The sequence below is a fragment of the Sebastes umbrosus genome, chromosome 19, assembly GCF_015220745.1.
Source record: "Sebastes umbrosus isolate fSebUmb1 chromosome 19, fSebUmb1.pri, whole genome shotgun sequence".
Lineage (NCBI taxonomy): Eukaryota > Metazoa > Chordata > Actinopteri > Perciformes > Sebastidae > Sebastes > Sebastes umbrosus.
The window spans coordinates 3,356,490-3,372,396 of record NC_051287.1 but is presented as its reverse complement, the minus strand read 5'-3'; the positions used below and the strand labels follow the sequence as shown (position 1 = coordinate 3,372,396).

The following is a 15,907-nucleotide window of genomic DNA, read 5'->3' as shown; positions in this document are numbered from 1 at the left end:
CTGTTCTAAATGTACCTTAAAGGAAGATTTATCAAGTATTTAATACTCTTATCAACATGGGAGTGGACAAATATGCTGCTTTATGCAAAAGAATGTATATATTTATTATTGGAAATCAATTAACAACACAAAACAATGACAGATATTGATCCAGAAACCCTCACAGGTACTGCATTTAGCATAAAAAATATGCTCAAATCATAACATGACAAACTGCAGCCCAACAGGCAACAACAGCTGTCAGTGTGTCAGTGTGCTGACTTGACTATGACTTGCCCCCAAACTGCATGTGATTATCATAAAGTGGGCATATCTGTAAAGGGGAGACTCGTGGGTACCCATAGAACCCATTTTCATTCACATATCTGGAGGTCAGAGGTCAAGGGACCCCTTTGAAAATAGCCATGCCAGTTATTCCTCCTAGTTTGGAGCGTTATTTAACCTCCTTCATGACAAGCTAGTATGACATGTATGGTACCGATGGATTCATTATGTTTTCTAGTTTCATATGATACCAGTAGCTTCACTCTTAATAGGTTAAAGAAATTAGTGGCGTTAAAACGAATATGCGTTAACGCGTTACTATCGCGTTAACTTTGACAGCCCTAAAAAATTGGGTGAAACACCTGTGTGGATGCTGAGCTTATTAAAAACAGACCATCAATGTTCTGATTTAAATCCTCCAAACAGCAGAGTTACCACCGACCTGCAGGCTGTGAGACACTAAATAGACACCGCAGCAGCAGAAAAAATGGTCTGGACATTTCCCTCCCGGGGGGGAAGAAGACAAGATACAAAATCTACAGACGTGTAGAGTCGCTCACACACGGAGGAGAGAAAGGAGCCGTCACACTAGGAAAGGTCAACCATCAGATATACACAACACCGAGACACAAGGGACACAACATCTGACAGAGAGAGATGGAAGGTGACAGAGAGGAGGAGAGAGATAAGAGAGAGAGAGAGAAACTGAGTGGGTGGACTTATAGATGAGACACAGAAATAGAGTTCAAGGGTGTGGAAGAGCAAAAGACAGCGAGGGTGAGAAAGACAGACTATGAGAGATACAGGAAACAGGAAGAGCAGTTGTAGCGTCCTCACTGGCTATAAATATAAGAAGGCAGAAAAGGTCAATAGTTGGCGTCTGGGAGCAGAAATGTTCCACAAGGGAGAGAGGCTCATTTCACCATCTCATATGCTGCTCTGCTGTTCCCTCAGTGTCAGACAGAAAAGGAACAATTGACTCTCAGCACACGTTGATGGAGGAAATGTCATCCTGTGTGTTTCTAATGCACAAACACACACATACGAGTACACTAACCTGCATGGTGGAGGAGATGTTGGAGAGAGAAAGGCCCTCGAGGTCGGACAGCAGACTCGAAGAGATGACTGCAGACTTTGGTGCATTTGTGGGTGCAGGAGAAACTAAAAGAGCGCAAAGAAAACAGAAACTTTAGGATTGTTAAAGCCACTATGGAATAGCAGCCCGTTCTCATTCCCAGGGCGTCAAATACCAACGCTTTGTCACGGCTGTCGTTGTTTGATACGAGACGCTCTGGGCTTTCCATTAACTCCAATGTAGACCCATCCACGGCAACAGTAAACGCTCAGGTAAAGTGCAGTGGTGACGTAGTTTAAAGAGCGAAAGAGACACACAGGGCCGACGGGAGGGGAGGTGGATGTTTGTCGGGTCCCGTGTTCACGTCATGTCACATTTTCACGGTACAAACGTCGTACTTTTAAGCCCAACCATTTTCTTTTTTCTAAACCTAACTATAGTGGTTCTGTTTAATTCATAATTTCAAGCTTGTGTTTACTGAAAATGGTCGGCAGATGGCGCTTTGTTTCATGTACGTATCATAACAACAGCTTGTATATCCGCCGTCCTCGGTCTTCCTGTTTCCCTGTTACCACCGCCTGCTGGTAGGGAGAGTTATTTTATCTGGCGCAGGAGCAGAACGTACGTGCTAACTGGCTGTCGGCTGTGGTCTTTGCAGTGTGTTCGAGTGCAACTTTTTGGCCAAGACAAAAGCGACGTGACGTGAGGCGACGTGAGGCGACGTGACGAGACGTGAGGCGACGTGACGTGATGTGAGGCGACGTGAGGCGACGTGGCGAGACGTGAGGCGACATGAGGCGACATGAGGTGACGTGAGGCACCGTGAGGCGACGTGAGGTGACGTGAGGCACCGTGAGGCGACGTGAGGTGACGTGAGGCACCGTGAGGCGACGTGAGGTGACGTGAGGCGACGTGAGGCGACGTGAGGCGACGTGACATGAGACGACGTGGCGTGAGGCAACGTGAGGCAACTGGTGGCCTTCTTCGCTGCCAGTTCTTTGATGTCGTGTTGGTGTGTCTGGGCCTTTTAGTTATACTCATTGTTTTTCTGGCCATTTGGGGGCTGTGGAAAAAACTGAAAACATCAACTAACATATTATCACCTCATAACACGCATCCACACAGCAATCAGGTTAAATCACGGGCCGTAGTTTTACAGGCGTGGATACTTTTTTTTTATTTCATTCTCTGCTCAGGTAGACATTACTCCTCTATATACATATTACATTAATGCTCTGGTTATTGTATAGAGCACCTTTAATATTGACGTTAATGTGTTATAAATTGCCTATTTACACATCTAGTAGATGCAGAGCAACACTGGCATTCATTAGGATCTGGCCACCTGACAAATGCAACCCAATATTCACTCTCGTATTAGCTCTCTTCAGCTCCAGAGAAAAAGATCTGGGTCATTATTAGATGGTAGATGCTCGATTTTCTTCTCTGTGAATTTGCTAACTTTCTCTGTCTGGTGTTTGGTGTTGGGCAGGTAGAATACATTTAATTTATCAGAGCTTTTTTGGAGCCTGCTGCCGCTGCTGAAAACGGGGTATATGTGAGCAGAAGTTGTGGGTTGTAAAACCAAAACAACAAGATCCACTGCTTATAATAAAAAGGGCTCATTAGTGGAGCATTAACCTTCAAAATTACAAACAAAACTTGAGTGATTTACAGATAAACTCACAGTCATCTAGATCCAGTAAGGAGACTTCCACCTTGGACTTCACTTCCACCTGAAAAACAAACACGACAATGAGCAACACAGAGGAAGAGAGAAAAATGACACCTCAAAACAAAAGTAGTGAAATTGTGTGTTGCGCTATTCAGTGGGTGAAATGTTTCAATTCTGCTGTCTCTCAAGACATGACACATTCATCCCAAAAACAGATACTCTGCATTTATATGTAACACGTCTGGAGTTTTCAATGACCAGTCATGCACAGTGTCGTGTCACAACCGATACACGCCACCTCGTGCGACTGAGGCGAGCTTGTCAGGTGTTGACTTGTGGGAATTACAACACACGGCTCTAGCTGGCGCCACAACAGGCCCAATAAAAACGCATTTAAACATACGAGCGCTTTTATCACCCTTTCTCCACACCCTCCTAACCGACCACGGCTCCATTCACGTCACATAAAGAACCATAAAATTCCACTCTGCATACTCCAGACCGAGGGGAAAAAAACCAAACAAGAGGGAGAGTGAAAACAAACAATAAAGTTAGAAGCCGTATCTTATCAGATCGTCTCTGATTGACGCTGGGTGGCGGTAATAGAGACGGAAACCTTGTTAGTAAAGAGAGGTGTGTAGAAAGATGCATAATTCATAGGCCATGTCCAAATGACAAACTGTATGAAATGAGAATTTCATAGTGCAGAAGAGGAAAGGGAGGGTGAGAATAATGTGCTGAGCATATAACAGGTAGGAAAAAGGTGGCGAGGGCTGAAAAAGGGGACGAATGAAAGACTTGAGAAGAAGAAAATAGAGCTGATAACAGAGGAGCAAAATTATACCCCGCAAAATAAATTGAGATTTCGCCGCTCTCGCCGCGTGTGTGTGTCTGGGGAACAACAACTTCCCCAGGAGAACCTGGTGTTTATACAGTTGAACAGAAGAGAGACAAAACAGGAGTCTATTCATTAATCTTGTTTACAATAATATCATATTCTACGCGGGTTTAAATAGGGCTGTGTGATGGCAAGAATCTGCCGATACGATACGTATCATGATACAGGGGTTACGATATGGAGGACAGAACATGCCAAAAGCAAAAATAAATGACTAGATAAATAAATAAATATGTCATAAAGTGTATCGTAGCATTCGTATGCTACACTCTCTTTGAGCAGTCTAATCAAGCCAGTCATAAACAAAGAGCGGATACCTACACCAAGCACACACACAATCCTCTCAATTTGGGATTTTTATAATAGAAAATGTTCATTCTTTTCAAATTAGAGATAGTTTCTGGATAAATCAAGATGCAGATAATGATGACAATCATGTGCTAGATTTTTTTTTTTTCATTTTAGTATGTGTCATGAGAAAATAGCAAACATGCTCTAAGATCTCCTATAAATCCCATGACTACAACTGTGTATCAGGGCCATTGTAGGTAAAAAAATTAAAAAAAATTAAAAAAAATTATGGAGCCGGGGGAGGAGGTAATATTCCGAGATTAAAGTCGTACATTTACGAGAAAAAAAACTAGGATATTCTCTGAGATTTAATTGGCAAATTTACAAATTTACAAGAAAAAAACTCTGAAAAATTGTTGGGTTTTTTTTCCATCAAGGAACCACATCAGTTCACTCTGTACGGTTGGATCAACCTCATCGTCTATTATGTCTGCAGTGGAGGAGCTAATCAAATTATACTTTGCAATCAGATTCATCAACAAGGAAACACTCATGACTTTAGCCCAGAATCACCAGTTTATCATCAGCATCTGGACTTTGAAGAGACATCGCTGTGAATTGGGCCTATTGAGAAGAAAACAACCTACTGACTTGAGTATTTTTCAGTTCAGTTCAGTCATCGTATCAGTTATGTACGATGACGTATTAGGGCCATTGTAGGCAAAAAAATAAATAATTACAGAGCCGGAAGAGGGGGCAATATTCAGAGAAAAAACTCTGAGATTAAAGTCGTATATTTACGAGAAAAAAAAGCTTCAGATCAATAATTTGTTTGAATAGGCCCAATTCACGGCAATGTCTCTTCAAAGTCCGGATACTTATGATAATAAGAATAATAATTCAATAAATCACTGCAGGCATAATGCATGGCAAGCTGTGCTGTGATGAGTTTTTTTCTCATAAATTTGTGACTTTATTCTCAGAAATTCTGAGATTTTTCTCGCACATTTATGACTTTATAATCGCAGAGAATATCCAAAGTTCTTTTCTTGTAAATTTACAACTTTAATCTTTTTTACAACTAACATTTTTCTTGGAATATTACCCCCCTCCCGAGGCTACGTAATTATTATTTTCTTACCTACAATTGCCCTAATACGCTATGACTGATCAATACTAGAAACCTCAGACACCATCCTCATTAAGGCAAGATGAAAACTAAAAACATCTAGTGATTAGAGCAACGTCTACTGGGGAAGAGTTGTGCGACATGTTTTATTTTTGTGGCTCACTGTTTGTTAGAAATTGTTCTGCTACTCAGTTAAACCATTTCTTCATCCAAGATCCAAATGATCTGTTTACTGGACTCAACTAACTCATAACGTCACCTTGGGTTTGGACTTCACATCTCTCTTCTTCTTCTGTTGTGTTGCGGGGGAATCTGAATCTGAGTCGTCTTCGGAGTCGGTCTCTGAGCCGGAGGAGCTCTCAGCTGACGAGCTGCTGGCTTGAGCTACAGGTCCGTTTCCGTTTTCATCCGAGTCACTGAAACACACAAGAACAGCAAACACTGCCTCAGTAGAATAGAATACATGTATGAAAATAATAGTACTTTGCTTTTACCACAACAGTTACATAAAACACATACTGTACAGCTTCCATGTATTTCATTTGAACAAATAGTCTCATCGGACATAAAACTTGAAATGTCTTTAATAATATATATTTTCCAAAAGCTGAAGCGCGTCCCGGTCAGAACAACAACGATCAATCTGTTTTTGTTTGTGAAGTTAATTCAATGTTGCATTCACTCAAAAAGATCTTTCCCATCTTTCTCCTCTCTCTTTCACTCGCTCTGTCCCTCTTCAATTTGTCCCGATAATGAGTGTTTACTCCGCCTGCCTGGGATTTTCAGCCGTTAAATTAATGAGGGGAATTGTGACGGTAACTGGCTTTTTAACTTGGGCGATGATGAAAAGCCAGTATTAATTTGGCCTACAGATTTCATTTGCTGCGAACAGGAAAAAGTGATATAAATCACTGTGGGCCTGATTAGGCCCTGCCTGAAATGACTGGGCCATAATGAGGGCATTATGCTGTGTTTGTTGTGGAAGCACTGGGGTGAGCTGCTCTAATTACTGTGTGTATGTGTGAGTGTGTGTGTGTTTGAGCACTGGGGTGAGTTGCTCTAATTATACTCTCTAATGGAGAGAACAGGGTCAGCCGGCGGCCTGTCACACAGCAAAATCAGGTACATTCGCTGTGAGTTTGTGTGTCCGTGAGCAAATGAAGTAGAGTGCATAAGAAACTAGATTTGCCGGTGTGTAAGAGAGTGTACGTGAGCATATTCAGTAGTAATGACTCAAATCTCATTCATTGGCAACACCAGGCTGCTAAATGACCAATCAAAAGTCATTATCCATTAGCCATGTAAATGTGGGTTACGCTACTGGAGGAAAATTCTCCTTGATTAGCTTGTTAATGGAACTCACACTAACGATATTCTAGCAGCTCTGCCAGCCTCATGTGTCTCTGTGTGTCTCTGTGTGTCTCAGTGTGTCTCTGTGAGTGTGTGTATATACAGTACAATAGCTGTGTATGGCTCACAGACTGTCACCTCCTTCAAGACAGTTGGTATGATTGTCTTTCTGCTGCCTGATCTTTGCTCTCATTGTTCAAAAGGACATTAAATCGCGATTGAAATATTTAATCGCAATTAATCACATGATTGTCCATAGTTAATCACGATTAATCACTAACTAATCACACATTTTGTATCTGTTAAAGGGAGATTTGTCAAATATTTAATACTCTTATCAACATGGGAGTGGACAAATATGCTTGCTTTATGCAAATATATATATATAAATATGCTATATTTAGAATATTTTCACCGCTCTACATCGCCATCAGACAGCCCTTTCTGACCGGGAACTGAAGCTGTTATCTACGCTCTCTTCAAAGCCACCAGACTCCATTAGCAAAAACAGTCATTTTACCTCGCATTACCTCAGATTCACCAAAATCACACAATAACGCAAACATACTAATCGATCGAGGCAGCGGTAGACCAACAACTCCCGTGTTCTACGAGGTAAAATTACAGTTTTTGTCAAAGGAGTCTGGCGGCTTTGAAGAGAGCATAGATAACAGCTTTAGTACCCGTCAGAAAGGGTTGACTGACGGCGAGGTTAAAGGTGAAATATTCTAAATATAGCGTACACTTAAACTGATATTGATTTTTTAGGTAGGCCTTTCTTTTCGTACTTTTGAAAGTATATTTTGATGCTCACACTTTTGTACTACTGAGTACTTCTTCCACCACTGGCACCTCGCCTATGGGTTAAGACTATTTCTTTTGGGTGCACATAAGGCCAAACATCATGTGTGAGAGACCTCATGTGACTTACTACACTAATAACATATTTAGGCAAAATATGCAGAACAAAGTGTGTTTGTTTCCTCCAATTTAGGCTTGAAACATTTTCATTTTCATAAAGTAATAAAGAAGAAATTTTGATCGTGAGCAGATGACGGTGTTGCGAGTCCTTCGTGACATAAAATTCACAAGATATGCACATGATAAACTGCAGATGTGCTTGTTTTCACACTGATTATATCTGAGTTTTCCATCGTTATTGTCATTAATTTATCATTTATGAATTATCGTCTCTTAGCTTAAGAACTGTCAAGTCGTGTCCATTCAGTTGTGTTAGGAACTTCCAAGTGAGTGTCTAAACAGCGCTGCCACATATCAGTCAGAAAATCAAACCCAGAAAACACATGCAACACAAACATATATTGCCGGAGAGGCTACAGCTTGGAGCTGGAGAATTGCTCAGCCTCTACTCAGGCATAATGACGTTTTTACGGCCCACAACTTGTTCGGGGTGTGTTTCATCTTTTTCAATGTATCATAAAAACTTTGTTCTTGCTGTTGCAGCACAGAAATAAAAATCCAGCAACTATAAGAATCTAAATTCTCTAAAATTTCAGGTTCTTCCTGGTAACCATACTGGATGAAGCGTAAGCTGAACAGAAGGAAGTATCAGCCAGAAGGTGGGTTGTCATATAGATTATAAAAATGGCTGAAGTTGTGAAGAGATGGAGGTTTGAGCTCGTTGATGCAACAAAGCGCTGATCACATTTGTTGTTGCCTACGACTCTCACAAACACACACCTGTCTCATTAGCTAAAGAGGAAAAAGAGAAAGAAACAGGTAACATCTGGACACGGAAAATTCCCAGACGGGAGGGTTTAACTGTACCTGAAGGCAGCAGTTGGTTTGCTTTTCTTCTGCGGAGCCTTCTTGGTCTTTTTCTTCTTTTTTTGTTCTGATTCAGATTCACTGGAGCTCTTTTCAGATCCACTGGAGCTCTTTCCAGAATCACTGGAGGTCTTTCCTGACTCTTCACTGCTTTCCTCCTCACTCTCGCTGCCTGACTCTACAGACACATACAGATATACAGTCAGTATATATATATATATACACACAGAACATTAAAACATATAAGCCTGGTGAATTAAAGTTAGATTTTTCATGAAATGAAACTCAGTTTTTGATCATAAATACAAAATACATGGTTGGAGAACTGTGTATGAATGGCAACATTAGACCTGAGCTGAATAGCTTGGTGGTTAAATGGCATTTGATCTACAACAATATTTAAATCATGTTCTAGTTATTTAATTCTTCAAGACCAGACTGCATGTGAAAAACAATTAACTGTAAAGCAATCGCAGCATAGCGTCATTTCCTGGAATGTCAAGTCCATTCAGTTTCTGTGGTTCAATGTCAAAAGAGTTGACAGAAATTCATGCTGTCGCCTTTTGTGATATATTATAGATAAAAAAATAAAACTGAAATGAATTCATGTTCATTTTTATTTTATTTTTTATAATTTCTTTTAACCAGGCAATATGGTTTCAGTTAATTTTTTCTTTAAAAGATAATAGTTTTATTTACTTTCAGTTTCCGACTATATTTCTCACTGCTTATTTTCATCTAAGTTCATGACAATAACCCTGGCAGTCACAGGAAACGCAACGCAATGTTAGAACTGACAACCTCAAAAATGTATCTACAAAACTACATGTTCATTTTACATTAGTTTTAAATATTGAAGGAAGTAATGAAACAAGAAGGAGCAGCAACAATGAGCTGTCAGACACCTCCGACTCCTCAGCAAGGTAACCAACTCATATGTGCTTTGCTGTTCTGTGCAAAACTACTAGTCCAAATCGTAAGTTTGTTTGGCTGCACTGTAAACTGATACACCAGTTGCTTTTCTGTTGTATTTCTGACAATGTAGCTGCTAAGCGAGTGTTTGCTTTGAATTCTGGGACCTGTAGTATTAAACTGCACTTGCCGTTACCAGCAGTGAGCACAGGTATCGCAAAATCAACCAGAAATATTAAGGAACTTTAATACACTGTCCCATGAGGACAACAGTACATAGACTTCATCGTCTATCTGCTAGACAGAAACATGCACCTTCAAACACAAAGACAAACCTTCACCACTGCTGCTGCTGCTGCTGTCTTCACTGCCGCTGCTCTCAGATCCTTCCTCTTCTTTCTCCTCTTCATCGTCCGAGTAGAACTTGTCAGATTTTTTTTGTTTCTTGGTCTTCCCAACTAACGGGGCCCACTCCTGCACCTAAACAGATAGAGTGGAGGGAAGTGAGGTCAGTTAAATTACATCATCTGAGATTCATCATTTAGAGATGAAATGATTCTAACATCTTATTCAGAAGCTTTATGAAATAGTTTTTGCTTTGTAGGTGTTTAACGTGAAGAAAACAAATCAATTAAAATATGTTTACAGACTCAACTATTCACACAAAGTAAAGCGTAAAGCATGTAGCCGTTAGCAGTGTGTGAAGAGCTGGATATAGTGGATATATGCACACTTTATACCTCTCAATCGCTTTAATCAGATGCAATGGATTAGTCAATTAACCAAATTAGGTCAATAACTTTTTACAGGCATTTATTTTGTCCAGGACAACACAGATTTCCCACATTACCAGATATTTACATATATTTAAAGGTATAAAGTTTGTTGAAATGACCGCTTGAGTTGTGCTTTATTGTTGTTTATTGTTTTATTAGGATCCCCATTAGCTGCCAAAAAGTAATAATGATAAAGCTGGTGCTCTGAGAATAAACAGAATCAATAATATCCCTCAATGAAAAACAAAGCCCTTTAATTTCTGTAATTTTTGTTCTTAAACTTATTACGAGGCTCAAAAAGTTCTCGTCTTCGCCGAATGGAAGAGAGGAGGGAATGTTAATTCCTCCAACACAAACTGATTCATCCCACAAAACCAGGTTAGAAAATAATAACGTTGCAGGTCTCATCAAAGTTTGTCAGACATAATGAGACCGTGAAAGTGAAGAGGCAATAAACTAACAAGTGTGAGTTAGAATTAGACACGTAAAAGTAAAGTCAAACTATGATGCGGAGTGTGTCAGGAAGGTGGATTTCTTACTGGCTCAATGACCTCCACGTTCCTCACAGACTGGTCCGGAGCAACAGCTGGCCAGTCTGAGAGCTCCTGGTATCCAGTAGCTTTAGAATTGAGACTGTGGGAGAGAGTGCCCAGTTGGTAACGGTCTCGATCTGAAAGAAGAGAAAAATGACAGAAAATGAAACACAAAAAAAGCCACTGGGATGAAAATAAGAGAGTGGTGAAAAAGCAAGGGGGAGGTCATTTTAAAGAAATAGAAAATAAAATAAAAGATAAGATAAGAAAAAAAACAAAGGAAGTTTCAAAAGTGGTGGAAAAATTGTGAGACAGAGGACGATTCAAAGTCACTGAAGTCTGTCTTTAACCTCTTCCACTCCTTGAGGACGCCGGCGCCCTTGGCCGACTTTACATTTTTCAAGGACTGTAGTGGGCTCAGTTTTAGAGCTGGAAAACTCATTGGTACAAACCAAAGCAAAGAAAAGTAAAGCTGAGACTCTTGTGGATCCAATGAGCCCAACTGTATTCATGTGTGATGATGTTAGTCCCCATAGGAGACATTTCATTCACTCTGTATAAAATGACCTGTGGTGACCTCTAGGATAATCACAGCCTCATGAAACTTTACAGCCACAAACTAGAGACCTAGAGCATTCAGAGGATGGATGGATCAAACTAGAGACCTAGAGCATTCAGAGGATGGATGGATCAAACTAGAGACCTAGAGCATTCAGAGGATGGATGGATCAAACTAGAGACCTAGAGCATTCAGAGGATGGATGGATCAAACTAGAGACCTAGAGCATTCAGAGGATGGATGGATCAGACTAGAGACCTAGAGCATTCAGAGGATGGATGGATCAAACTAGAGACCTAGAGCATTCAGAGGATGGATGGATCAGACTAGAGACCTAGAGCATTCAGAGGATGGATGGATCAAACTAGAGACCTAGAGCATTCAGAAGATGGATGGATCAAACTAGAGACCTAGAGCATTCAGAGGATGGATGGATCAGACTAGAGACCTAGAGCATTCAGAGGATGGATGGATCAGACTAGAGACCTAGAGCATTCAGAGGATGGATGGATCAAACTAGAGACCTAGAGCATTCAGAGGATGGATGGATCAGACTAGAGACCTAGAGCATTCAGAGGATGGATGGATCAAACTAGAGACCTAGAGCATTCAGAAGATGGATGGATCAAACTAGAGACCTAGAGCATTCAGAGGATGGATGGATCAGACTAGAGACCTAGAGCATTCAGAGGATGGATGGATCAGACTAGAGACCTAGAGCATTCAGAGGATGGATGGATCAAACTAGAGACCTAGAGCATTCAGAGGATGGATGGATCAAACTAGAGACCTAGAGCATTCAGAGGATGGATGGATCAGACTAGAGACCTAGAGCATTCAGAGGAAGGATGGCTTTCCTAGCTATAGATTAGACAATAAGGGGGTTTCTGAGCAGTTTACACAACAGAAGTGCTCGCCATCCAATCGCCGAAACATGCAATTCTTGCAGAAATCTCCAAATGTTTCAAAAGTTTTTGAAACCAAATCACAGCATGGCTTTTTCTATGGTGTTCCTCGAGGTCTTGGTGTCTTAATGTGGTATTATTTTGGAGGGATTATTGATAATTTTTATCAATTCTCGAGTGGCAAAAAATGATTAAATTTAGCACCAAATCTGTGGAACAAATGGTATCAACCCAAAAAATTCTGCAACAATTTATGAGACATAATAGAGCATGGGAATGACCACCAATGAATTCATGTTTATTTCTGATTCATGACTAGAACAACTTGACACACAGTGCTGAGCTGCATCTCAAATTAATCTTCAGGTTCTCAGCTTTCAGATGATGTACACCACTTCTATGTGACATCTACTGTTGACCTGCTATCTCCCCCTAAAGACCCCTTGTACCCCCCTAAAAAAAGACAAAACGGCTCTTTGTGGGTCTCAGAGGTTTAATGAGGGAGCCGGTGGCTAAATGTCACTGTATACATATAGAGACCTTTAATATAGGAACTAGGCATCCTCATATAAACTCTGCTTCTGTGTGCACACAACCACACATTCAGTCTTCTCCCTCCACAGTGTCCAACACAGGAAGATAATCAGTGTCTGTGCCTTGGGAGGTTTGCTCTAAAAACTGTGCTTTGCAAACCAGGAAGAGAAAAAAAAGTTGTGAATATTAAGAATGACAGGGGTGGTTAACGCTTTCCATAAACATCCAGTAGGTGCAAACTGACTCTGAATTTTAATGTTGCAGGAGGCAGTTTCTGTCCCCTTTGTCAAGGAGCGAGAGAGAGAGAGAGAGAGAGAGAGAGAGAGAGAGAGAGAAGAGCAGAGACAGCTAAATGAGGGAGATTTTTTTCCCTCCGAGTGTCTGAAAAAGGTTAGCATTAGCTCAATAATTTACCCATCTCATTAGTGCAAGGTAAAGGGGTCTGACCTAACTGCCCTTCAGAGAGACAGACACACCAGAATAATAAAACCACCGCCTGAATCAACTTTGCATACTACTGGAAATAGAAGTGAAATAGAGGTCCAGTTAATATGGATTCAGTGACTGGTTTCAGATGAATCCCCAAACAAGAGAGGAATGGTATTAATCTTAAATATTCAACCTATTTAGAGGAGTTAATATGTTCCAAAATAAAGATAACGGGTTGAAATTGCAAAAGTATGAAGTACCTTTGAAGGCAGACTCGAGCACCGGGGCTGGTTTGGGGGCCAGTAGGATGCGTCGAGCGTACTTGTTGAGGGCGCCGCTCTTCTCGTTGGGCACGATCAGTTGTCTTATGAAGCGCGTTCGGTCCCTGATGTCGTAGCTCTGGTCGTATTTGCCGAGGTTCAGGATATACTGGGTCAGCAGCTTAGTCTGAAGGTCAGAGAGGACAGAGAAGTAGGATGACATGTAAGACAGTAGGATAAAAGACAAGTGAGTAAAGATTGTTGGTTTAAACTGATTCAGCAGAACAGAGGGATTAACAAGGGATGGATCGACATTTTAAGAAAGACACTTATTTGGTTGCTCGCTGAGAGTTGATTGTTACCACTGTTGTGTCTGTACCCGTTGTTTCCATCATCTTTATGCTAAACTAAGCTAAGCTAAATGTGTCCTGGCTCTCGCTCTGCACTTCGGGAACATACATGAGTGGTAGGGCTGCACAATTATGGCCAAAATGATAATCACAATTACTTTGATCAATATTGAGATCACGATTATTCATTTGATTTCAGGGGCAAAATATTTGTTCACATTGATTCACATTTAAATAAACAGAGCACTGCTTTCACTTTCACGCTACAGTCCTGCTGATGTACAAATCTTTACATCAAAATAAGACTTAAAAAAAGGTTCTTCTTCACCTGAATTTTGTCTGTTCTCTGTTAAAACGGGTAATATACGGTACATTACTCTTCTACTCTGGACTGCAGCCACAACATTCAGGAAAGATTTTCACACACTGCCGCTGTTTGGTTCGTGTACAGCAGCATGATAGCTCCCCAAAAGTGAAGCCAAAACATCTGGATCGCCCCCTGGTGGCTGGCTGTTAGTTTGGGAAGCGCTTGATTTGATATGAGCAGATATCGTAGTCGACCATGCTCCTTTAACTGTGGGAAGCCAAAATCGTGATTGTGTTTAATATTTGATTAATTGTGCAGCCCTAATGAGTAGTATCAATCTTATCATCTAAATATTGGCAAGAAAGAGAATTAGCATATTTCCCAAAATGTTAAACTATTCCTTCCTATTCCCAAAAATCGATAAAACTGGAATAAGGCTAAAAACTTTGTGTACAATCAGTTGTGCAAGGATTGCCATTACCCTCTTTTGTCTCCTTTTTCCTATATTGTGGTTCTTATTTCACCCTGGATAACTAAAAAACCCTTCCTCTGGCCCAAAACAGCGAGAAAGAGCACTTGCACTGACATATATTATTTAGGCAGCCATAAAAACAGCAGCATTATAACCCGAATCCTTTTTCTGAATTGTCTTTGTCTCTCCTTCTCCATCCTTCCCCGACACATTACGAGGAGCAAGAGGTGTAATGATGTGCTCGTTTGAGGAGGCAGCGTCTGGGCTCATAAACCCGGCTCGGAGGCCAAAATCACCCCATCTCACTGAACGGGCCTGTAGACACCAAGCTGTGCTAGGAAATGCTCCATTACGTTAAAGCTGTCTCGTTCACGGCTTTATATTTAAACTGAGCATTTAGCTCGGAGCTGCAGAAGTGTTCAATTACTGCAAGACGGCGCTGTGTCTTGTGAAATAAAAAACCTAAAAGGACGATTCATGGGCCCATATTTAGATAACAGAATCTGATTCACCTCTTTTTAATACCATAATTTGGCACCATATCTGCTCCATGTTCAGGTCATCACATTAAAATTCTCTTGGCACTTTGTATTTAATGTTATACCTGCTTGGAGTTGGTCAGGTAGAGTTTGGCTGCTAGGTTGACCGTCTGCAGCTTGACAATGTCCTCCTCTGCTGTGAAAGTCTTCGCCATCTTACGGAGGACATCAGGTGCAATTTTTGGCACCCGCTCACAGTACTCTCCCATCAGCCACAGGATGCTGGCTCGGGCCATGGAGACCTGCATGTTTGGGTGGCAAACCAAAGAGAAAGAGCAGCAGTTACTCTGAGCACAAGCATAAATGTTGTCACGTTGCTATCTTATATTGAACAGATAGAAGTGGATCAACAGTACGAATAATACGACGATGAAACGTACAGTGATGTTGTCGAAGAGCTTGGCCATGTGTTTGATGATCTCACTGTGCTGGGTCGGCTGAGTCTGCAGCAACTTCTTGATCACCACCACGCTCTCGGCCACCACAGTCTCTGCAAAGACAACACAGCAAGTTCTCACAACAGACACAAAAGTGGACAGTCACCGCACCTTAAAGGGAGAGTTTGGATGTTTTGAAGTGGGTTTGTAAGAGGTACTTATCCATAATCAGTGTATTGCCTGCAGTAGATGACGGTCGGCACGACCCCAGTTTGGAGAAACAGACAAGAGTACTGTAGCTGCAGCAAAATGGATTTTAGACACCTAAAAACTGCGGAACTGAAGTGGTTATCTATGCTCTCTTCAAAGCCACCAGACTCCATTGACAAAAACAGTCATTTTACCTCACTGAACACAGGAGCTGCTGGTCTACCGCTGCCTTGATTGATTAGTTTATTTGTGTTATTGTGTGACTTTAGTGTTT

The 15,907-nt window shown here is 41.1% G+C and overlaps 1 protein-coding gene across 3 annotated transcripts in view; it reads right to left on the bottom strand.

Annotated features, from left to right (window-relative positions):
- The window catches only part of ap3b1a (adaptor related protein complex 3 subunit beta 1a), a 67,871-nt gene that overhangs the window by 22,099 nt on the left and 29,865 nt on the right, over positions 1-15,907 (bottom strand). For 2 of the 3 annotated variants that reach the window (XM_037752496.1, XM_037752493.1), the window contains exons 14-22: positions 15,427-15,536; positions 15,112-15,288; positions 13,379-13,565; positions 10,698-10,828; positions 9,718-9,862; positions 8,471-8,648; positions 5,592-5,748; positions 3,027-3,075; positions 1,322-1,425 (exon numbers count right to left, since the gene is read on the bottom strand). In XM_037752496.1, coding sequence (XP_037608424.1) covers positions 1,322-1,425; positions 3,027-3,075; positions 5,592-5,748; positions 8,471-8,648; positions 9,718-9,862; positions 10,698-10,828; positions 13,379-13,565; positions 15,112-15,288; positions 15,427-15,536 — 1,238 coding nt within the window. The remainder of the gene's footprint in view (positions 1-1,321; positions 1,426-3,026; positions 3,076-5,591; positions 5,749-8,470; positions 8,649-9,717; positions 9,863-10,697; positions 10,829-13,378; positions 13,566-15,111; positions 15,289-15,426; positions 15,537-15,907) is intronic. The other variant, XM_037752495.1, reaches the window with a different exon arrangement.